Source organism: Balaenoptera musculus, chromosome 12, assembly GCF_009873245.2.
Source record: "Balaenoptera musculus isolate JJ_BM4_2016_0621 chromosome 12, mBalMus1.pri.v3, whole genome shotgun sequence".
Taxonomy (NCBI): domain Eukaryota; kingdom Metazoa; phylum Chordata; class Mammalia; order Artiodactyla; family Balaenopteridae; genus Balaenoptera; species Balaenoptera musculus.
In genome coordinates this window covers 32,417,709-32,440,756 of record NC_045796.1, presented here as the reverse complement: position 1 = coordinate 32,440,756, position 23,048 = coordinate 32,417,709, and the positions used below count along the sequence as shown (strand labels likewise).

At 38.6% G+C, this 23,048-nt stretch overlaps 1 protein-coding gene across 23 annotated transcripts in view; it reads right to left on the bottom strand.

The window, feature by feature from the left end:
- EPB41L2 (erythrocyte membrane protein band 4.1 like 2) overlaps positions 1-23,048 on the bottom strand; it is a 214,412-nt gene that overhangs the window by 75,511 nt on the left and 115,853 nt on the right. For all 23 annotated transcript variants that reach the window (XR_005022103.1, XM_036870885.1, XM_036870867.1 and 20 more), the window contains one exon: positions 4,869-4,973. Coding sequence is in view for 22 of the 23 variants with exons in the window: in XM_036870885.1 (XP_036726780.1) it covers positions 4,869-4,973 (105 nt within the window). In the remaining variant the exon portion in view is untranslated. The remainder of the gene's footprint in view (positions 1-4,868; positions 4,974-23,048) is intronic.

The window sequence follows — 23,048 nt, the reverse complement described above, 5'->3', positions numbered from 1 at the left end:
AGTAATAAGTTTCTATGGAAAAAAAAAAAGGACACGATACAAATCTATATTTGAAAAGTAAGAGTTCTTTAGCCCAGACGTCTCGAGGACTGGATTTTGTCTACATAAGCAAGAAGGAATAAAACAAAATATATACAAAACAAAAGTTACAAAGGCAAATCAGATTATATATGAATGATTAAATATATTGCCAATCACATGTGAGCACTGATTTCCTGAAAAGTGGTATTTCAGAAAGGACACCCTGCTGTTCATTCTCCCACTGTTCTATAGTTAAAGCCTAGATAACAAAGTGTGCGCCTAATTTTGTGAGCATTTTCATCTCGAATTTTGTAAGAGGAACTACAGAGTAAAATAAGGAATTATGAGTTCCCTGTTTAGTATTAGCTTTTTTGTCGATGAGAACCTTATGGAGAACCCCTCCAAACTTAACCTTAATAGTCTCTGCCTTAATGACCTTAGCCTCTCCTTGACCTCAGCCATCCCTTTTCATAGCTGAACACTCAGTTGTGTCACCACACAGAGGTCTCCACCTCATTAGATGTCACTGTTCCATTCTCAGATGCAATCATTTCCTCTCCTAAGTCTTCTAGCCAGTTATTCTCACTGTACCTGCCCGTCGACTTCTTTGGACTTTCATCCCTTGGTCCCAGCCATTTTCTCCCAGCCTATCAGCCCATTTCAGCTTCAGTTATGTTCCTGTGATCCTCTGAATAATCAGCTTGATAACCTGTGCATCAGGATCTCCAGTTTTCTCAATCTTTTGCCCTCTTACCATAACTACCGTGAACATAGCCAACTCCCCTTTAATACCCCATTTCTCCACTGTTATACCCAGGGTGCAGAGAGCAATTAGAGAAGCACACACCAATGTATTCTGCTGCCATCACAGTTTTATGATCTCCAATCTCAGCCAGACTGTCAACAGCAGTCCACATCTCTCCTAAATCATTGGCTCGTCTACCTTCACTACCACAACCTCAACTGAGGCTACTTTTGTGCTTTGGGTGAGCAGTCCTGCTCATATTCCCTCTCTCAGACCTTTTTAAAGGCTAGACTGGTTGTCTTACATCACTGTGTCAGCCTATCAATGACTAAGCATTTTTCTTAGGATAAAGGAGATCTCCCAAGCCTTGAAATATAGACATATAGCCTAGATAGCCCTGCATAATCTGACCCCTTATCAACACCCAGTCTCCCCCCATTAACCACAACAGATGTCTTTCCATTTAGCAAGCGGACAGCTATTCCTGCCCAGGGCCCTGTATGTGTGCTTCCCATGTCCCTTCGCCCAAAGCCCACTCACACTTCGATCTCTCCTTAAGCATCATTCTCTCCTGAGAAGTCTTCCCCGTTAATAACCTGAATCTTTCCTGTAGAACAGTAATCAAAATTTAGTAACTGTGTAATTCAGGTTTTTTTACTCTGTCTTCTCAACTAGGACTAAGTGGGGACATCCATGAAGGCAGGGTCTATGTCTTAATGATTTACTGCTAGAGTTGCAGAAGTACACTGGTTTGCACACAGGTTGTATTTTTTTTAATTGTGGTAAAAAACACGTACCAAAAAATTTACCCTCTTAACCAACTGTTAGTGTACAGTTCAGTAGCGCTAACTATATCACATTGTTGTGCAACAGATTCTAGAACTTCTTCATTTTGCAAAACAAACTCTATATCTATTGAACAACAACTTCCCATTTTCTCCTCCCCCCACTCCCAGGTAATCACCATTTTACTTTGTTTCCATGGGTTTGACTAGGGATACCTCATATAAGGGACTCATACAGTACTTGTCTTTTTGTGATTAACTTCACTCAATATAATATCCCCTAGGTTCATCCATGTTATAGGATGAACAAGATTTCCTTCTTTAAGGCTCAATAACATTCCATTCACCACACCTTGTATATGCCACATTTTGTTTATCCAATTCATCCATCAAGAAACATCTGGGTTGCTTCTATCTCTTGGCTATTGTGAGTAATGCTGCAATGAACACAGGTATGCAAATGTCTCTTCAAGATCCTGCTTTCAATTCTTTTGGATATATACCCAGAAGTAAGATTGCTAGATCACTTGGTAATTCTATTTATAATTTTTTGAGTAACCTCTATACTGTTTTCCTAATAGCTGCACCATACTACCTTCCCATCACCAGTGCACAGGGATTCCAATTTTTTCACATCCTCGGCAACATTTGTTATTTTCTGGGTTTTTTGTTTTGTTTTTTTATAGTGGCCATCTTAATGGGTGTGAGATGGCACACAGGTAGTATATTTAAAATATTTGATAATGTCTAGATATACAGATGTTACACAGATAAAAGGTAAGGAGGCCTCTACCCTCAAGAAGTTCCTAGAGCAATGGGGAGAAAGACTGATAAACAAATAAGGTTTGTGCTAAATGTCTAGATGACTGAACTGTCAACTCAATCCTCGAGTTGGGGGCGGGAGGGATGGTGGTGGAAAACAGTCAAGGAAAATCTCATAGAGTAGGATACCTAAGTTGGATCTTAAGGGAGAGTAGACATTCAGATACCAAAAAAAATGAGAAGGATATTCCAAATGTAAGGGATAGTATGTTCAAGCAGATATAGTATGGACTGGCAAAGCTCCTCTTAGGAGAGAAATTTGGAGTGAGTTCAATATGGACTGTATGTGAGAGGTTACTGAGAAATGAAGGTAAAGAAGTAGACGCAAGTCACAGGACCAAGACTGTAATTCACACTAAGAGGGTTAGATTGTATCCATTAAATGGTTTGAAGCCAATGAGTGCCAAGATGGGATATGCCTTCTCGAGAGTTCGATCTAGCAGCAAGGTGAAGAATGATCACAGAGGCCTGAGACTGGACAGTTAGACCAGTTAGGAGGCTAATAAAATATTCAAAGCAAGAGATGACAGGAGCCTAAACCAAAGCAAGAACTGTGGACAAAGAGAACCAAAAGAGGGATGTTAGCAGGTAGAAGAGACAGAACTTGTTGACTGATAGGCAATGAAAAGAGGTATAAAAAGTAGAAGGAACCTCTCCCCACTCTTCAGGGAACAAATGAAGTTTAAGAGGAAGATGACGCGTTTGCTTTAAGACAACTGAGTGTAGTGTCCAGTAGGCAGTGAAATATATGAGTCTGAGATTCAAGTGAAAGATATAGATTAGACACATAAGAGTCAGCAAAATAAAAAATAGTGAATCCTTCTATCTAAACGCCACTTTCTCACGCAATCTACTGTTCCAGAAATACCGTATGTCTTAATGTAGCATATCCTATTTCTACTAACAGAACATGTTATTCTACATATTCTACAACATATTAGATGGTCTTCCTTTTTTAAAAAGATTAAATGCTCCTGTGAATGTACCAAAATGTAATCTCAGAAAAAGTGGGTAATGACAGCCAAATTTCCATCACTTTCTCTTTTGCAGCTCTGAGGGCCAACAGAAGGGCACATGGTTGGAAACATTATCAAGACTACCTTATAATTTAAAGTCTAAAAAGAGCACCTAGTTTATTTAGTCAAATGTCTAATATGTTATTACTTCTAAGAAAAGTACTCTAAACAGAGTTCTAATGAGAATGCTCACACACTATTCAGCAGGCAGGCATGCAATTTAATTGTCTTTAGTTTAAATGTAGAATTAAACCACAAATTAGGAGTCAAAGATTTCAAACTAAGTAAGTTGAGAAAATTTAATTTATATATAATTATCACTCTTACTACCTTATATTTCATTACCAGGATGTATAAATACAAATAATGATGGCATGCAGGCAAATAAAATTTACAGCCTATATCCATCTACCAACTGACTGTGACGTGAACGTTAGGTGCTGGAAAGTGCACTGTGACCAAGTGCTCTCTCTGTGCATCCTCAGACAGAACGATCACAGTGAGTCTGCCCACAGCCACCATCTAACAGACTTAAAAGGGCTTCACTTTAGGTGTAACCCTGGAACAAACCTTCACTCTTCACTCCTATACTTAGTATCTTCTTCTCCAGAGTTAAGTCCCAATACTCAGAAAGTGAAATAGAAAAGGAGCAGTCCTTCCTCAACAAAGAGGAAAGTGCTAGAGACTGAATGTTTGGGTCCTGCCCCAAAATTCACATGCTGAAAGTTAATCCCCAACGTGATAGTATTTGGAGTTGGGGCCTTTGGGGGTGATTAGGTCATGCAGGTGGAGCCCACATGAATGGGATTAGTGGCCTTATAAAAGAGGCTTTGGAGAGCTCTCTTGCTCCTTCCACCATGTGAGGACACCATGAGAAGGCCCTGTCCACGAGCCAGGAAGGGGGCCCTCACCAGACACTGAATTGGCTGGCACCTTAATTTTGGCCCTCCTAGTCAGGCGGGGCCTGAGTCTACCACCTGAGTCAGGCGGGGCCCTGCCTTTCTTTTTGCCCCCAATAACCCACACCACAGGGCAAGGAACACCTTCACCCCACACAACCACTAATCTGTTCAGCAAGGCAAACACTCTCTCCAGACAAGTACAAATGGATTCCCTTAACATTTCTTCCAATATGCCTGCTTTTCAGACAAGCTTAATTCCTAGAATACAGGGGAATTCAAGAGCTAAAAGTTCAACATAAAAATTTTAAAACCAGTTCTTTCAGTTTCTAACAATTAATGTAGTATAAGATATTCCATTCTGTCTGCTTACGATATAAGTAGAAAAGCATACAAACACACAATAGCAAAAAGTTATACGTGAAAACACAAGTTTTCAATCTTTCCGAATTTCTCCAATGAACATAAAATATGTCATAGTAAAAGCATAAAATAAGTTATTTGAAAGCTGAATTTTACACAGGTTACCCACAGTATTTTTCTAAGATGATATAAACAAACTTGAAATAACTTCACTTACTTTCTGCTCAGGATTCTCCTGAAACACAAGTCCGAAGTAGTCCTTCTCCAAGAGATTGAGATGTTCACACACTTTGTCAAATAACACTTGTCCCTTAGCACGTTTCTGAGGAAAAAGAATAATATCTTTACTTTTCAAGCACTAATGAGTCCATGAGTACTGTAAACCAAGCGCATCATATCAGATAACATTATTTAGCATAAATTAATATGAAATATTTATATTCCAATCCTCTTTTATAACAATACCAAAAAGTGATTCATAACTTTTTCACTTTAGACTCCCCCAACACACACATAAAGCATAAATTCTAAAACGAAAACACGATCAGCCTCTATGCTTTACTGTTACTCCATGTCAATATTTCAAAAACTAAAAAAAGTAAAATGCTAAGAGTTCACTTATTTGTTTTTCAAATAGTTCAAAAATATGTCCAAGCTGCCTCCCTCAGTTCCTCAAGATGGCTCATGTCATGTCTACAAGGTATACTCTCCCCAGGAAAATCATTTAGCTCCATTCCTCAATGTATCCTAACACGATTCATCCCATCAGCACTTAGGTTTGATTTTTGTTCCAAGATATTTGTAGAGTAGAAATTATGTTTTTCAATACAAGCTACACTCTTTCTCAAGAATGCTTCACTCTGTAGAACAAATCTTAAAAATAGAAGGGAAAGGAACTGAGACAGTAAATGAGCTGCCTCTAAGGATTTAACCTATTTTTGCCTTGCTTTGTTGTGTGTGTTTTGTTTTTTTTTAATTGAAGAAGCTGCTATGAACAGAGATACAAAGCCTGTGACAGCCATAGAAGAAAAGCTCATTATTTAATCAATGGCAAAACATAAAGTGGTGACTCCAACTAAGATGCACGGCCCTGGGAACCCCCAACTGCAAAGTCAGGTTAGACACACGCCTCCCTGCCCTGCGTGGATATAAGCAACCCCTGGACTGAGAGTGAGAAAGGAACAATCCAGCAGACTTGTTCATCTTCAAGATGAATGCCCTCACACTATCAAAATGTCTACTAGCTAGTTCATCCAGTGCGTGAAAATGAATGTTTCCCACACAAACATCTTTAAAAATGGAACGAGATATAAAAGACATTTCAATTTCAAATCAGGACAACTCTGATAAGGGGTTTCAAAAGATAAAGTCTTCACAGAAACTCAATTCAAGAGTGTGTTTCTCTCCTCTAACCTTTTCTTCCTCCTCTTGTTGAACCACAGGTAAGAAATCCATGCCTGAAGGACCTGCGAAGGAGAATCTGCAACTTTTATTATCAAACTTTTTATAGTAACTTTTTTTATTAAAAGGTAGAATTACATTAAATAGTAGAGGGAAAAGGGAGAATGCCACACAGATTACATTATTTCAACATTTCAAGAAATGTGCTAGCCACATCACTACAGATTCAAAAAATGACTAAGTACATGTAAAACAGATATGTGTTTATGTGTCCACATATTTAAGTACATGCAAATAATAGTGTAGTAAATAAGAGTACAGGGCTCTGCATTCCAAATACCAAAGTTTTAAATACCTTTCCATTATTTATAATCTATGTGACCAGGGACAAGACACTTAACTTCTATTTGCCTTAATTTGTACATCTGTGAAATGGGGATAACAGAATATACCACAGAGGACGTGGTAAGTACTCAATGAGTTATAATACATAATGAGAGCTTAGAACAGTGTGTGGCACATAGTAAGGGTTTAACCAATATTGGCTCTTATTATTATAAGCTGGAGAGCTTTATAACATGAAAAATGACTAACTTCACTTACATGAAATTTTGTGTTGAACTTTTAAAATGAAAGGTTCTGAATTTCAAACTATCTGGTCTGCATGCAATGATTAATCTAAATAATTAAGACTGAGTTTGGAAGTATTTTAAATTAACTTTATGAGGAGAAGGTGACTCATATCATGATTGTTACTTTCTTAAATGTGCAGTAAAATCCATTATATCTTCTTCCTAAGAGCCTGGAGTAGATGTGAGGAGATTTGGTTGCAAACAACGGCAAAGAATATTTCAAAGGTAATCAATAATCCAAGATAGACTTCGCTTTCTCTGACATTAATTTCGACAACATTGTTCACTCCTCAATCTCCAGTGAGTAATTACCCAGCGTAACAGGTGCTTGTTGAATCAACTAAAAATACAATATTACAGTGTACTCTGTGTGACATACTTCTTTTAAATGAGGTGACATTTACCCACTCAGGCTCACAGTGACTGACCATATTTATAATTTCAGTGCCTACTTTGTAATTAGGAAGTGTCCTTATCTAAGATAACAAAGGGAGAAAACTATTACAGCTCTTGCCACATCTATCTACTTGTTCATCACACACTATGTATTTATAATGAGGTATAAATGAGTCACAGAAGATATTCTACTACTATGAAGCAGAGATTATCTTCTTATTTAGAAAGACACTAAGAACTCAAAGGAAGCTTATATAAGAAGTTGGCCTTTAATCAGATATAGTTTCCAAACAAACTTATTACTTCTAGGAAACCTCTGACTAAATGACAACTACTCTCAAATAAGCTAACTACTGAAATTGATTAGCCGTAGAAATCATGGAGAAACGTGACAGTGTCGAAGGAGATTCATGCTATTTTATTTGGTTGTAATGCTATTTGCAATTAGGGTAAAAAGGATAGTCAAAACAACTGATGTCTATACATACAAACCTCAGTTCAAAGAGAAAAACACATTCAAACATTAGCTTACAGTCAATTTTTATTAATAAACCATACGTTCTCACTGGTTTCCATTTCAAAAATAGAAACATGCTCTCATGGACAGCATTCCCCTAAAAGATTACAACATCCGCAAAGCTCACCACCGCAATCTGGTGTTGGTACCGCTGGGCAGCAGAGGGAAGACGCGTCCGCATGGGGCTGCAGTCAGACTCGGTCCCTCCCTCATTCGACGTTGTGTAAGCTGTTTACTATTACTGGACGAGTGTGACCGTGGGTGAACCACTTAGTCTCCTTAACTGTAAGATGAGATCGCAGCTCTCTCACAGCTCACTGTGAGGGTCAAATTAACCCAGTAAGAGAGTGTATGTCAAAGTGCCACACCAAGTGCCTCGCTCAATCACAGCTGAATTCTCTTCCCAACTGTCTTTCATTAGCCCACATCTAACAAACACCAAAATATCTTCTAGATGCACAGACTGCCTCTCTATGATTCTCTCCTTCCCTTTTCCAGGAAATAGGTATTTTAAATGCTTGATAAGATCTTAACTACATGCACGTATTACTTAAGCTTCCATTCAGCATCTCCACCCTCAATGAACTCAAAGGCTGGCTGGGAAGACAAAAAAGCAACAATACTATGAGGCGTGTACTGAAAGATGCACGTACAAAGTGCATGGAGGAACACCAAGAATGGAATAGTAATAGCATCTGAGAAATACCATAGCTTTGGATGTATGCAACTTTTCTGTAAGCCTAAATTTATTTTTAAATAAAAAGTTAAATTACCAAAAAAAAAAAAAAAAAAAGAAATATCATAGCTTCACCAAGACTGTGGCATCTGAAATGAATCTTAAACAAGGAAATGATCTTTTAAGATAAAGTAATAGCATATTCAAAAGAACTTACTTTTCACTTTGGATGTTTATAAAGTCTGACAGAACCAGTTTCTATTCAAAAGATACTGGAGGTTACAGAACGATGAACTCTCAGGTGACCGCAAGGGCTTGCCAGGCTAAAAAGCTCCACATATACTAATTCTGTATCTAATATATATCAGTTCCTATGTTAAGACATTGAGGAAAGAACCATAAGTAAGACACATACGTTCTCAGGAACTTTACATTAGAATGGTAGACACAGAAAATAAAAACGAAACCTACCCCCCCTGAAAAAAAAGTCCTATGAGTCTACCCCTCTAGACTGAACTAGGTACCTGGTCCAACTTGTCCAAAGAACACTGACCAGTGGCCTATGAGATATAAGAGCTCTACCCAACGACAATGTCTTACTCTGGGGATAAAGATTACCAGATACAACCACATCTTCCTTCAGGGAGTTTAAATACAAGATAGATATACACACACACACTCGTACACACACATACTCATACATACAGAGCCACAGAGTGTGTAAACACAGAGGGAGAGCCAGTGAGAAGGCAGTATGCAGAAGCCAAGGGTATCGGGGGCAGACTTATATTTGCCAAAGTATGCTCTATTGTTCCCATTGGTCCCATGAGATGCTTCACATATACACCCAAATCCCCAAAAAAGGGAGTAGAGTGGGACAAGGAAAATTCTGCCTAATGTACACAACTAGTGAGCATCAAAACTCCTATTTGCATATAAGATACCCTGAGAAGCTCTATGGTGGGAAAATAAAAAAAACTTGTTTATCATCATTCAACCTGATGTTTACCAAAATTATTTGGCTAAATAAACTACTATTTTTCTTTAATACAACACTTACTAACTTATTCCACAGCAGAATTACTGATCTACAGACGCTACCTCAAGAAACGAGAGAGAGAAAAATTACCATGACATGGTCCTCAAGCAGATTTGGAGACTGTTAATAACATTATCTTTTTTATTCCAAACTGACACAAGAGAGAATTCAGTTTAAACTGGTCCAGGATTGGAGTACCCAAATGTCTGGCTAAAGCAAATGATTCCCATAGATAAAATCCCAACAAGCATAATCAAAAAAATCAAAAACACACAAGGAAACCAGTTACTATTATTGACCATCAGACACGGTATCAGAATCAGTTATTCAGAGACTGAAGACAATGGAATTACCAAGTACAGAACACAAAATTAGTATGTTTCTATATGCTGAAAGAAATAAATGAATATTTTAAAATATCAAGGAAAAAGCAACTATCAAAAAGCAGATTCTTAAAAGAACCAATTAGAACATCTAGAAATAAAGCTATACTAATTAAATTATAATCCAAATGGACAGGGCTTGATAGAGTTAAAGAGAAAACCAGTGAACTGGAAGATAGATCTGAAAAAATTATCCAGAATACAGCACAGACAGATGAACACTATGAAAGAAATTCACAGACATGTAAGATAGAAGAAGGGGTCTATATATACCTCCCCAGAATTCTACACGAAGACAACAGAATAAGGGAGAGGCAATGTTAAAAGAGTAATGGCTGATAAATGCTGAAAGTCTCAAATTAAGAAAACCCAATGGATTTCTAGCCAGATAAAATAAAACCCATTAACCTACAATCACTTTATTCCATTAAATATTTACACACATTAACATTCAAAAGATTTTGGCATGCATTATTTTAAAATAATAGACATTATAAAGCCATCAAGACAAGAAGGAAAGAAACATGACACAGGGAATAACAAGGAGTAGAGAAAGAAAATTGTAACAGAAAACCCAGAGAAGTTATTCTTTAAAAACCTAAAACTGATCTGCCTTGTAAGCTAATTCAAAAAGGCAAACAAAATAGTACATTTCTTCTTATCTCATAAAGAAAACACATCAAATACTCAGGAGGCATATTAAATAATATACATTAAATGGACCAAGTTATTACATTTTATAAGCATTAATCTGTAATCAAACTTGCCTGAGTGTGCTGTGACAGCAATAAGACCCAGTGGCTCACAACTTCTTTTTTGCCTTCATGCTGTTCGCAACTCACTCCATAAATAAAAATTCTCATCATTTGGGGAAGAGGAACCAAGACACAACTCATAATGCAAGTACATAAAAATATGTGTGTGTTTGTGGGGGGGGGGGTAATTCCCCCTGGTGGCACTGGTTAGGACTCCACGCTTCCACTGCAGGGGGCACGGGTTCGATCCCTGATCAGGGAACCAAGATCCCACATGCTATGCAGTGTGGCAAAAAAAAAATGTATGGGGTCATGCGAGGTGAAATTGTTCCTTCTCCTTTCCCAGATTCTGGTATGTACCACCTTTCATGATAATCTTCAAGTCTCAACAGTTTCTTAGAAACATACCACAGCAGAATGGTAATAACATAGATTTGAACGCCAGCCCCACCTCTTAACAGCTGTGTAACCTCAGGCAAGTTATTTAACTTCATTTTGTCTCAGTTTTCTCTCTTTAAAATAAAAATATTCACCTTATGATGGTGATCAGAGAATTGAATGAAGTATATTTAAAGTACTTAATAAAATGTTTGGCACATTACGTGAATGCACTAAAAGGCAGCTGAAAGCACAGGACCTTTCTGGGCTGTTCTAAAATAATAATTGATTTTAAATATCATTATAAAGAGCTTTCACAGTTATTTCATCTAATCTCATTTCACAATAAGAAAACTGAGGTTGGAGACAGCTTAACTGCTCTAACTTTTCAGTCTGATTCCCTGAATTTCTTTTAAAGCAGGCATCCCCAACTGCAGGCCGCACAGCAGGAGGTAATCAGCGGGCAAGGGAGCGAAGCTTCATCTGCCGCTCCCCATTGCTTGCGTTACCACCTGAACCATCTGCCCCTGCCTCCCCGACCCTGTTCCTGGAAAAACTGTCTTCCACAAAACTGGGCCCTGGTGCCAAAAAGGTTGTGGACCACTCTTTCAAAGAGCTGAATTCTTACCTGCAATATACATAAACATTAGTACTCTACATTTCTATCCAGGAAGGCAATTTTCTCCTATTATCATTCTTTTCATTTTTTATAAACAACTTGAATTCTAGTGCATGGAAGGACTACAAACACACATTTGTCAACCAAGCAGAATACACAGATATTTTGCTTTACAATGTGCACCTAAGATATCAGTATACGTAGCTGGTTCATTAGTTGTCATAGCTGCCTGTCCCAGATAAAAAGGTCTACTGACTTGCCAAGGCATACTCTAAATTTCTTTCCTACCTTTATTTCCAACTGTTGAAAGCCGACCTCTAGACCAATCTCCAAATTCTCCTCTGTGAAGCCTATTCCAAGCTCCCAATATTCATCTTTCTCCTTCAGGCACTTTATTTCACATCTATGCTGCTTACTCTTAACTTCTACTCCTTTTTTTTTTTTTAACATCTTAATTGGGAGTATAATTGCTTTACAATGGTGTGTTAGTTTCTGCTGTATAACAAAGTCAATCAGCTATACATATACATATATCCCCATATCTTCTCCCTCTTGTGTCTCCCTCCCACCCTCCCTATCCCATCCCTCTAGGTGGACACAAGGCACCAAGCTGATCTCCCTGTGCTATGTGGCTACTTCCCACTAGCTATCTATTTTACATTTGGTAGTGTATATACGTCCATGCCACTCTCTCACTTGGTCCCAGCTTATCTTTCCCCCTCCCCATGTCCTCATGTCCATTCTCTACGTCTGTCTTTATTCCTGTCCTGCCCCTAAGTACTTCAGAACCATTTTTTTTAGATTCCATATATATGTGTTAGCATACAGTACTTGTTTTGCTCTTTCTGACCTACTTCACTCTGTATGACAGTCTCTAAGTCCATCCACCTCACTACAAATAACTCAATTTCTTTTTTATGGCTGAGTAACATACCATTGAATGGATGTGCCACATCTTCCTTATCCATTCATCTGTCGATGGACACTTAGGTTACTTCCATGTCCTGGCTACTGTAAATAGAGCTGCAATGAACATTGTGGTACATGACTCTTTTTGAATTATGGTTTTCTCTCTGCTGGGTCATGTGGTAGTTCTATTTTTAGTTTTTTAAGGAACCTCCATACTGTTCTCCATAGTGGCTGTATCAATTTACATTTCCACCAACAGTGCAAGAGGGTTCCATTTTCTCCACACACTCCCCAGCATTTATTGTTTGTAGATTTTTTAAGGATGACCATTCTGACCAGTGTGAGGTGATAGCTTATTGCAGTTTTGATTTGCATTTCTTTCATGATTAGTGATGTTAAGCATCCTTTCATGTGTTTGTTGGCAATCTGTATATCTTCTTTGGAGAAATGTCTGTTTAGGTCTTCTGCCCAGTTTTGGATTGGGTTGTTTGTTTTTTTGATATTGAGCTGCATGAGCTGCTTGTAAATTTTGGAGACTAATCTTTTGTCAGTTGCTTCATTTGCAAATATTTTCTCCCATTCTCAGGGTTGTCTTTTCGTCTTGTTTATGGATTCCTTTGCTGTGCAAAAGCTTTTAAGTTTCATTAGGTCCCATTTATTTTTGTCTTTATTTCCATTTCTCTAGGAGGTGGGTCAAAAAGAATCTTGCTGTAACTTATGTCATAGAGTGTTCTGCCGACATTTTCCTCTAAGAGTTTTATACTGTCTGCACTTACGTTTAGGTCTCTAATCCATTTTGAGTTTATTTTTCTGTATGGTGTTAGGGAGTGTTCTAATTTCATTCTTTTACATGTAGCTGTCCAATTCTCCCAGCACCACTTACTGAAGTGGCTGTCTTTTCTCCCTTGTATATTCCTGCCTCCTTTATCAAAGATAAGGTGACCACATGTGTGTGGATTTCTCTAGGCTCTATCCTGTTCCATTGATCTATATTTCTGTTTTTGTGCTGGTACCATACTGTCTTGATTACTGTAGCTTTGTAGTATGGCCTGAAGTCTGCGAGCCTGATTCCTCCAGGTCCGTTTTTCTTTCTCAAGATTGCTTTGGCTATTCGGGGTCTTTTGTGTTTCCATACAAATTGTGAAATTTTTTGTTCTGGTTCTGTAAAAAATGCCATTGGTAGTTTCATAGGGATTGCATTGAATCTGTAGATTGCTTTGGGTAGTAGAGTCATTTTCACAATGTTGATTCTTCCAATCCAAGAACGTGATATATCTCTCCATCTGTTTGTATCATCTTTAATTTCTTTCATCAGTGTCTTTTTTTTTTTTTTTTTTTTTTTTTTTGGCTGCGTTTGGTCTTCGTTGCTGCGCGTGGGCTTTCTCTAGTTGTCGCGAGCGGGGGCTACTCTTCGTTGCGGTGCACGGGCTTCTCATTGTGGTGGCTTCTCGTTGTGGAGCACGGGCTCCAGGCGCGCAGGCTTCAGTAGTTGTGACACGCGGGCTCTAGAGCGCAGGCTCAGTAGTTGTGGCGCACGGGCTTAGTTGCTCCGCGGCATGTGGGATCTTCCCGGACCAGGGCTCGAACCCGTGTCCCCTGCATTGGCAGGCGGATTCTTAGCCACTGCGCCACCAGGTAAGCCTACATCAGTGTCTTATAGTTTTCTGCATACAGGTCTTTTGTCTCCTCAGGTAGGTTTATTCCTAGGTATATTATTCTTTTTGTTGCAATGGTAAATGGGAGTGTTTCCTTAATTTCTCTTTCAGATTTTTCACCATTAGTGTATAGGAATGCAAGAGATTTCTGTGCATTAATTTTGTATCCTGCTACTTTACCAAATTCATTCATTAGCTCTAGTAGTTTTCTGGTAACATATTTAGGATTCTCTATGTATAGTGTCATGTCATCTGCAAAGTGACAGTTGTACTTCTTCTTTTCCGATTTGGATTCCTTTTATTTCTTTTTAGTCTCTGATTGCTGTGGCTACAACTTCCAAAACTATGTTGAATAACAGTGGTGAGAGTGGGCAAACTTGTCTTGTTCCTGATCTTAGTGGAAATAGTTTCAGTTTTTCATCATTGACAGCGATGTTGGCTGTGGGTTTGTCACATATGGCCATTATTACGTTAACGTAAGTTCCCTCTATGCATACTTTCTGAAGGGTTTTTATCATAAATGGGTGTTGAATTTTGTCGAAAGCTTTTCCTGCATTAATTGAGATGGATGATCATATTGTTTTTCTCCTTCAATTTGTTAATATGGTGTATCACATTGATTGATTTGCATATATTGAAGAATCCTTGCATTCCTGGGATAAACCCCACTTGATCATGGTGTATGATTCTTTTAATGTGCTGTTGGATTCTGTTTGCTAGTATTTTGTTGAGGATTTTCGCATCTATGTTCATCAGTGATACTGTCCTGTAGTTTTCTTTTTTTGTGACATCTTTGTCTGGTTTTAGTATCAGGGTGATGGTGGCCTCGTAGAATGAGTTTGGGAGTGTTCCTCCCTCTACTATATTTTGGAAGAGTTTGAGAAAGATATGTTAGCTCTTCTGTAAATGTTTGATAGAATTCGCCTGTGAAGCCATCTGGTCCTGAGCTTTTGTTTGTTGGAAGATTTTTTTTTTTTTAATTTATTTTTGGCTGCATTGGGTCTTTGTTGCTGTGTGCGGGCTTTCTCTAGTTGCGGTGAGTGGGGGCTACTCTTCGTTGTGTTGTGCGGGCTTCTCATTGCAGTGGTTTCCCTTGTTGCAGAGCACGGGCTCTAGGCCTGCAGGCTTCAGCACTTGTGGCATGTGAGCTCAGTAGTTGTGGCTCGCAGGCTCTAGAGCACAGGCTCAGTAGCTGTGGCACACAGGCTTCACTGCTCTGCGCCATGTGGGATCTTCCTGGACCAGGGCTCGAACCCATGTCCCTGCATTGGCAGCCAGATTCTTAACCACTGCACCACCAGGGAAACCCTGTTGTAAGATTTTTAATCACAGTTTCAATTTCAGTGCTTGTGATTGGTTTGTTTATATTTTCTATTTCTCCCTGGTTCAGTCTCGGAAGGTTGTGCTTTTCTAAGAACTTCTCCATTTCTTCCAGGTTGTCCATTTTATTGGCATAGAGTTGCTTGTAGTAATCTCTCATGATCCTTTGTATTTCTGCAGTGCCAGTTGTTACTTCTCCTTTTTCATTTCTAATTCTGTTGATTTGAGTCTTCTCCCTTTTTTCTTGATGAGTCTGACTAATGGTTTATCAATTTTGTTTATCTTCTCAAAGAACCAGCTTTTAGTTTTATTGATCTTTGCTATTGTTTCCTTCATTTCTGTCACATTTATTTCTGATCTGATCTTTATGATTTCTTTCCTTCTGCTAACTTTGGGGTTTTTTTGTTCTTCTTTCTCTGGTTCCTTTAGGTGTAAGGTTAGATTGTTTATTTGAGATTTTTCTTGTTTCTTGAGGTAGGATTGTATTGCTATAAACTTCCCTCTTAGAACTGCTTTTGCTGCATCCCATAGGTTTTGGATCGTCGTGTTTTCACTGTCATTTGTTTCTAGGTATTTTTTGATTTCCTCTTTGATTTCTTCAGTGATCTCTTGGTTATTAAGTAGTGTATTGTTTAGCCTCCACGTGTTTGTATTTCTTACAGATTTTTTCCTGTAATTGATATCTAGTCTCATAGCATTGTGGTCAGAAAAGATACTTGATACGATCTCAATTTTCTTAAATTTACCAAGGCTTGATATGTAACCCAAGATATGATCTATCCTGGAGAATGCTGCATGAGCACTTGAGAGGAAAGTGTATTCTGTTGTTTTTGGATGGAATGTCCTATAAGTATCAATTAAATCCATCTTGTCTAATGTGTCTTTTAAAGCTTGGGTTTCCTTATTTATTTTCATTTTGGATGATGTGTCCATTGGTGAAAGTGCAGTGTTAAGGTCCCCTACTGTTGTTGTGTTACTGTTGATTTCCCCTTTTATGGCTGTTAGCATTTGCCTTATATATTGAGGTGCTTCTATGTTAGGTGCATAAATATTTACAATTGTTATATCTTCTTCTTGGATTGATCCCTTGATCATTATGTAGTGTCCCTCTTTGTCTCCTGTAATAGTCTTTATTTTAAAGTCTATTTTGTCTGATAGGAGAATTGCTACTCCAGCTTTCTTTTGATTTCCATTTGCATGGAATCTTTTTCCATCCCCTCACTTTCAGTCGATATGTGGCCCTAGGTCTGAAGTGGGTCTCTTGTAGACAGCATATATACAGGTCTTGTTTTTGTATCCATTCAGCCAGTCTACGTCTTTTGGTTGGAGCATTTAATCCATTTACATTTAAGGTAGTTATCGATATGTACGTTCCTATTACCATTTTCTTAATTGTTTTGTAGGTCTTTCTTCTCTTGTATTCCGGCCTAGAGAAGTTCCTTTAGCATTTGTTGTAAAGCTGGTTTGGTGGTGCTGAAGTCTCTTAGCTTTTGCTTGTCTGTAAAGGTTTTAATTTCTCCATCGAATCTGAATGAGATCCTTGCTGGGTAATCTTGGTTGTAGGTTTTTCCCTTTCATCACTTTAAATATGTCCTGTCACTCCCTTCTGGCTTGAAGAGTTTCTGCTGAAAGATCAGCTGTTTACCTTATGAGGATTCCCTTGTATGTTATTTGTTGCTTTTCGCTTTCTGCTTTTAATATTTTTTCTTTGTATTTTACAATTTTTGATAGTTTGATTAATATGTGTCTTGGTGTGTTTCTCCTTGGACTTATCCTGTATGGGACTCCCTGTGCTTCCTGGACTTGAGTATTTCTTTTCCCATGTTAGGGAAGTTTTCAATGATAATCTCTTCAATATTTTCTAAGACCTTTTCTTTTTCTCTTCTTATTCTGGGACCCCTATAATTCAAATGTTGGTTCATTTAATTTTGTCCCAGACGTCTCTGAGCCTGTCCTCAATTCTCTTGTTTTTTCATTGTTCTGCTCTATGGTAGTTATTTCCACTATTTTATCTCCCAGGTCAGTTATCCATTTTTCTGCCTCAGTTATTCTGCCACTGATTTCTTCTAGAGAATTTTTAATTTCATTTATTCTGTTGTTCATCATTGTTTGCTCTTTAGTTCTTCTAGATCCTTGTTAAACGTTTCTTGTATTTTCTCCATTCTACTTCTAAGATTTTGGATCATCTTTACTATCATTCCTCTGAATTCCTTTTCAGGTAGACTGCCTATTTCCTCTTCATTTGTTTGGTCTGGTGGGTTTTTACCTTGCTTCTTCATCTTCTGCATATTTCTCTGTCTTCTCATTTTGTTTAACTTACTGTGTTGGGGTCTCCTACTCACAGGCTGTAGGTTCGTAGTTCCCGTTGTTTTTGTTGTCTGCTCCCAATGGGTGAGGTTGGTTCAGTGTCTTGTGTAGGCTTCCTGGTGGAGGGGACTGGTGCCTGTGTTCTGGTGGTGGGGCTGGATCTTGTCTTTCTGGTGGTCAGGACCGCATCCGGTGGTGTGTTTTGGGGTGTCTGTGAACTTAGTATGATTTTAGGCAGCCTCTCTGCTAATGGGTGGGGTTGTGTTCCTGTCTTGCTAGTTGTTTGGCATGGGGCATCCAGCACTGAAGCATGCTGGCCTTTGGGTGGAGCTGGGTCTTAGCGTTGAGACGGAGATCTCTGTAAGAGCTCTCACCGTTTGATATTACGTGAGGCTGTAAGGTCTCTGGTGGACCAGTGTCCTGAACTCGGCTCTCCCACCTCAGAGGCTCAGGCCTGACACATGGCCGGAGCACCAAGCCCCTGTCAGCCACACAGCTGCTAGAGCTGAAGGGCTCCTGCAGAGGCGGGGGTGTGGGGAGGGGGTGGCTGGGGCTCATCGCGGGGACAAGGACACTGGCAGCAGAAGTTCTGGGAAGTACTCCTTGGTGTGAGCCCTCCCAGAGTCCGCCATTAGCCCCACCAAAGGGACTGTCGTTCTACTCCTTTTGATACTTACTACTTTTGAAGACTGGATTCTTTAAGCTAAAGTATGTCTGACTCATTTTAATGTCTCCTACAGCAGTACCTCATTGATTCACTTCACTCACTCGTAGGCCAAAAGATATGCTGGATGCAACGGCTTGGTGCTATAATGCCAGCCAAAAAGTTGGCAGAGTTGAGTCTAGAAATCAGGTTTTCTGGCTCCCAGTCTTATGCAATTCCCTGGCTCTAGCTCATGGACTACCAACCCACAGATATTCAAGGAACTAAGCCAAACACACACTGCCAACTAGATTCTAGAAGAAGAACAGCCAGAGTCCTGTATTTTATTTTCACAATTCTACATTGTACTTAGACTCTTCCTTAGTAATTAGAGCATTTCCAAACACTTCTTGGGAACTAGAGGAAAGACGTCAGCAGAAAAGCCAATCTGCCCCTTTCTCTTAAGAGCTGACCATGAACCACCTTTATGCAAAAGGGGACAGTGGGATTTTGCAGTCTTTACACATTCTTGCCCTAAGACATCAGTCGCTGTTATTTCTTCTTGCTATCTGAAGCATGCCTTTGCTTTATATCCCATCTTACACTAGAATCTTTATAGAGTACAAACTGTGTTCATCTCTATTCTGATAATGTAGGACCAGTTAATTAAACAATTAAAACCATACAACAGTTAATCAACTTGCCAAGTACACTTCAAAAAGAAATCTTACCTTCTATATTAAATGCCAACAAGCTTTACAATCTACTTTGCCCCTGTCTGCCTCTCCCTAACCTCACTTACACCACTGAACAGTAGTATAAAATCAGTGGGTTGAAATTTTCAACAAGAAAACGAAACAGAGACAAAACAAGATAATTTAGGTGGATTTAATATATATTATTCAAGGATCGGAAGGCTAGCTTTGGGGAACTTTCTTTGGGAGGGGTTGGGGAGGAGAGCAATTTATAGCAAACCGAGCGGAAGAAAGGCAGCCTGGAATCTGAGACGCTGAGCGAAGTTCCCCATGCCTGTGCTGTTATTTGTGGCATTCATTATTGAGGCCAAAACATGACATTTCTGGAGGCCTCTCAACTTGGAGGAATTTGTGCAACTGCTTACCCGGCGGATTGCAGTCAACACCACACACCACTGGCGTTTTATAAAACACCATCACTGTCTCCGTGTAGGCCCCTCCACACTGCACTTATTGTGCACTGAGAAGACAGTGCTGGGAAGCGTACAATGCGATCCACACATCACAGCCCTTGAGCTATGTATTTCGCGCTAGCTCTGAACTACACTGTGCAAGTATAAAAGGCCAAGGAAAGAAAGGTATGCACAGAGCAAACACAACAACTGAGACACTGTCATGGGAGGTGGAGGAAATCAAAGATAACCAAACAGAAGGGGAAAGGAGTGTCTTAAGAAGTCTCAGGGCATCATTTATCGGATCATTCTTTTCCTACCAATCTGAATGACACACCTCTGTCCCAAAGTTCATTCAAATCCTGGCAAAAAGGAAGAAAGAAACCACATCCAATGATTGTGTATATGTGTATTCAAAATGTAACTCCAGAAGTAAATGAGACATTTATAATAAAGGAAGATTTTAAAGTTCCCTGATCATTATTAAGTTTGAAAAAAGTGTATTATATAAAAAATATATAAACATACACACGTATAGTATATATAAATAAATATGTGTATATATATACACATACACATGTATACACACACACACATACCTATTGTTTTTTCTTTGAGTAGTTGAAAAAAAATTTCCAAACTTAATTTTCATTAACGATCAGGAAAAATTTGTATATATGTATATCAATAGATAGACCGACAGACAGGCATGCATTATCAAAATTACATAAGCATGTAGGTTTCTTAAAAGACACTACCAAGAATGATAAGCAGAAATCTTTCTTATATAGTATTCCTTCAAGACCAGCCTCTAAAAGAAGAGGGAAGAAAAAGAAAAATCCTCTCATAGTTCATTACAGACTCTCTATTTCTTTCCATTCCACAGGATTCAAGGAATTATGCATCAACATTGAGGAAATTCTGCAGTGTTGTTGACATGAATGACATAAAATACTATTCAATATAGTTTTAGGTGCTAGAAATAAAAATTAAAAAGCTGCTACAAAACAAAACACACACTAGACCAGAACGCACCGCACAATACCCTCCAGTAACTGTGTCCTGCAATAATATTAAAGGAAACCCTAGTGTAGCTAGATGCATACATGCTCACCTTTAATAAAATCACATGCATACCTTAATTAACTCCTGAAGAACAGAGGAGCTTGCCTTTCTTCTATATTATAAAACCCTATTTCATGAGCTCAGTGATTCCCATTCTATCCAAGTCTAAATGCAGTATTGAGATGGCATGCTTTTCTACCCCAGTCTGCTGGTGTTTGAAATGTTTCATAATTCTTAACTGAGTACGCAATTCATCTCATAAGCAACCAGGTAAGTTTAGATCGCAAACAAGATAGAAAAATATGTTTCATCTTTATGGTATACGGAAAATGGCAAACAAATGTTAATTTTATTTTTAATAAATAAAATATCAAACTTTTACTCTTTCATCCATAGCCACAACCTTTATTTCTAAGGTGGTTATAGTTTTTATTTTCCACAAACCAGAGGTTTTCATCTGTTTTCAGGACACAAGAATCAGCTAGCTAACCAAAGGGTGTCCTCTTGGAGGACTTCTATCTCCAGCTGCAGGACCGGCCTGCCGACGGCTATTCCAGAAGCCAAGTCTACTCCTCTCACCAATATGCTCGCTCCAGGGTAATCTGAAAGCCAAGCTCTGGAATGGAGCTTCAGAAAAATCTCACACAACCTCCAGAGCGATGGATCGTGAAGCTTGTTAAGCAAACTATTTATCGATGAAATGTAAATATCCACACACACATTTTACACAAGGAATTATACTTATTTTTTCGCTTTAACTAAACGATAAGGAATAATAAACACCTCTGTCAGTTCTAATATGTGTCGGTTGCTCAGCTGTTCATAAAATGTGGTCCCTTAAATGCCTTCCTTTGGTAATAAAAGTTTAATGTAATGGTATTGTAGCATATGAGGAAAAATCATCTAAATCTTCATTTGCTCTAAGCGAACAGCTGCCAAATAGCCTGCAATTTCTCAGATGCAAAATCCAACTATATTTCTATTCCTACAGCTTAAAGCATATAAATTGATCTTTGATGTTGTTTTCTTAATCCAGCTGGCTACGGCCAATGTTTCTCTTCTGACTCTCCAACAAGAGGGTTAAGTCCTTGGACAGCAGAGATGGGTTTATTCAAAATTTTCAATATAAAGTGTACTGTTTTTATTTTTTTTATTTTTTTTATTTTTTTTTAAGTGTACTGTTTTTAAATCTTGTTTTTCCTCCTGCTTATAAAAATACTAACGTTTGATTTTTGAATCGAAGCAAGTTCTTTTAATTACAAAGTGAACGTGATTATTTAAGTGGTATATGTTTATATTATGGACCTTCCAAGTCACTAAGTTATTGATAAAATATAATAGCAAGATATTGAGAATTCATCCAAGGCAAAGGACGTTAGCATTTTCATCAAACGTTCAAGAAAAATAGTAAGATCCTGAGAAAAAATATAGTCAGGAGTTTAAAATATCATGATGATAATAATTGCACCTAATATTCATCAAGCCCTTACTATATGTTGGGCATTGCTCAAAGCAAACCAGAACCAGACAAATTCAGCCAGACAGACATTTAATAAGACTTCCTGCAGTCTTACTGTAGGAGCTCTACTCCACTCACTTCCCTACCACTAGGGGAAAATTCCCCACCAGCCATGTTCATATTTCAAGGAGGAGCTAATTTATCAATTCACCATATACCTGGGGAGCAGGTGCTCTGCCAGAGAGTGCCTTGGTAGGCAGCATGTTATGGCCTCTCAAAGCAGTTTTTAAGTCTGGCTGCACAGATGCTCAAGTCCAGCATCAGACCCACTGAATCAGAATCTTCAAAGATAGCACCTGGGCATCTGTATTTTTTTTAATTTTTGTATTAGACTTTATTTTGTAGAGCAGTTTTAGCTTCACAGGAAAATTGAGCAAAGGATCCAAAGATTTCCCATATACCCTCTACCCCCCCCCCACATGCACGGCCTCCCGAATTATCAGCATCCCCCACAGAGCGGTACATTTGTTACAACTGATGAACCTACACTGACACATCATAATCACCCCAAGTCCATAGTTTACATTAGGGCTCACTTTGGGTCTTGTATATTCTATGGGTTTGGACAAATGTATGATGACGTGTCTCCACCATTACAGTATCCTACAGAATAGTTTCACTGCCCTAAAAAAAAAAAAAAAAAAAGCCTCTGTGCTCTTGTATTTTCAAAAAGCTTAACCAAGGATTCTGACCATGAGGCAAGGCTGATACCAAAGTCGGCAAACAGATTCCCTCTCCCATGGTAAGACTACCTGCCCTCACACTCAAGTCCATCAGCTTTCTGTTTTCAGTCCGGCCAGGCACCATCCAAAGGAGCATACTCACCTTTTGCCCCTTTCAAAGACCCAGACACAAAAGCCAGGACCCAACACACTAACTGATACATCAATTGCTCAACTTTTCACTTAAAATCCTTTTTAAAAGACTGTTTCATATAGCCCGATAACATAAAATTTATCTGACAATCTTTAATGACAACTGTATTTGAGACTACCTTCGAGAAAGAAATCACAAGGTAGAAAAACACAAGACACCT